Here is a 1,758-nt window from a genome sequence, read left to right as displayed (position 1 = left end):
AGCTGTTGCTGCAGCAGAGTTTGCTGCTGCACAGACTGCTCCTGCAGCGGCTGCTGCTGCTGCTGCTGCTCTGGTTGCTGCAGTTGCTGCTGCTGCGGTTGCTCCTGCAGCAGTTCAGTTGTTGCTTGCTGCTGCTCGTCTGGCTGCTGTTGCTGCTGCAGCTGTTGCTGCTGCAGCTGTAATGTATCATGGGTCGGCAGCAACAGTTGCTGCTGCTGCTGCTGTTCTAGAGGCTGCTGCTGCAGCGGCAATGCATCTTGCTGCAGCTGCTGCTGCTGCAGCTCTTGCTGCTGCGTGTCTTGCTGCTGTGGGTCCTCGTGCTTGTGGTTGTCGTCTTGCTGCTCCTCTTGCTGCTGCTGCTGCTGCTGCTGCTGCTGCTGCTGCTGCTGCAGCTGCTCCAGCGGTATCTCGGGTAAGGCCTGCAGCAGCAGATCCTGCTGCATGGGGGCTTCCTCTTGTGCCTGCTGCAGCTGCTGCTCCAGCTGCTGCTGCTGCTGCAGCTGCTGCTCTATCTGCTGCTCTATCTGCTGCTGCTGCTGCAGCTGCTGATCTTGCTGCTGCTGCTGCTGCTGCTGCTGCTCGAGCTGCTGCTCTCCTTGCTGCTGCTGCTCTAGCTGCTGTTCTAGCTGCTGCTGCTGCTCTTCTTGCTGCTGCTGCTGCATCTCTACTTGCATTTGCTGCTCAGATTGCTGCTGCTCTTCTTGCTGCTGCTGCTCTTGCTGCTCCTGCTGCTCCTGCTGTCCTTGCTGCTGCTCCTGCTGCTGCTCTTGCTGCTCCTGCTGCTGTTGCTGCAGGTATTCTTGCTGCTCCTGCTGCTGCTGGGGCTGGGGATATGCTGGTAGCAGAGTTGCTGCTGTTGCTGCTGTTGCTGCTGCAGCAGGTGCAGCAGCAGCATCTGCAGCTAAATTAGATATCTCTGGCTGCTCCTCTTGCGGTTGCTGCTGCTGTTCTTCCTGCTGCTGCTGCGGTTCTTCCTGCTGCTGCAGCTGCTGCTGCTGCTGCAGCTGCGGCAGTTGCAGCTGAAGTGGAGGCAGCTGCTGCCAGAGCTGGTGCACCTGCAGCGGCTGCTGCTGTGGCTGCTGCTGCTCTTGTTGCTGCTGCAGCTGCTGCTGCTGCTGCTGCTGCTGCTGGTGTGCGTCTACCTGCTGTACCTGCTGCAGTGGAGGCCCAAAGAAAAGTGGGGTGGCAGCAGTTGCTGCTGCTGCATTCGGTGCTGCTGCTGCAGTTGCTGCTGCTGCATTCGGTGCTGCTGCAGTTGTTGCTGCTGCTGTTGTTGCTGCTGCAGCAGGCTGCTGCATAGGCATTTCATCTGCAGCAGGTCTTAGCAGCAGCTGCTCCAGGAGCTGCTGCTGATGGGGGTCTAGCTGCTCCGTCTCCTGCTGCTGCTGCTGCTGCTGCTGCTGCTGCGGCAGCTGCAGCAGCGGTGTCTCAGCAGCAGCAAACCCGGTCAGGAATGGCGGTGGTTTCTCTGTCTTTCTAGCTGTGTCTGCTGCATCTATAGCACCAACGATAAACCCCAGAGGAGTTTTGCTGCTGCTGCTGCTGCTGCTGCTGCTGCTGCTGCCGAAGACAGACTGCAGCAGCGGCAGCTTTAGGGATCTTCCTGCTGCTCCTGGTCTGGTCAAAGCAGCAGCTGCTGCTTCACTCTGCTCCTGCTGCTGCTGCTGCTGCTGCTGCTGCTGCTGCTGCGGGGGGGGGGAACGGAGAAAGAGAGGACCTGCTTGCAGAGAACCCAAGAGGGCTCCCGCCGGGCCTGCA

The 1,758-nt window shown here is 60.1% G+C and overlaps 1 protein-coding gene across 1 annotated transcript in view; it reads right to left on the bottom strand.

Moving 5' to 3' along the window:
* EMH_0053960 (uncharacterized protein) overlaps nt 1-1,758 on the bottom strand; it is a gene marked incomplete at both ends in the record, with an annotated part of 4,247 nt that overhangs the window by 1,649 nt on the left and 840 nt on the right. Inside the window, one exon of the mRNA XM_013497058.1 lies at nt 3-1,753. Within this exon, the coding sequence (XP_013352512.1) occupies nt 3-1,753 (1,751 nt within the window). The remainder of the gene's footprint in view (nt 1-2; nt 1,754-1,758) is intronic.

The sequence above is a fragment of the Eimeria mitis genome, genomic scaffold (assembly GCF_000499745.2).
Source record: "Eimeria mitis Houghton genomic scaffold, Emh_scaff2447, whole genome shotgun sequence".
NCBI lineage: Eukaryota > Apicomplexa > Conoidasida > Eucoccidiorida > Eimeriidae > Eimeria > Eimeria mitis.
The sequence above is the reverse complement of the archived record's forward strand: the minus strand, read 5'-3'. Positions and strand labels throughout refer to the sequence as shown.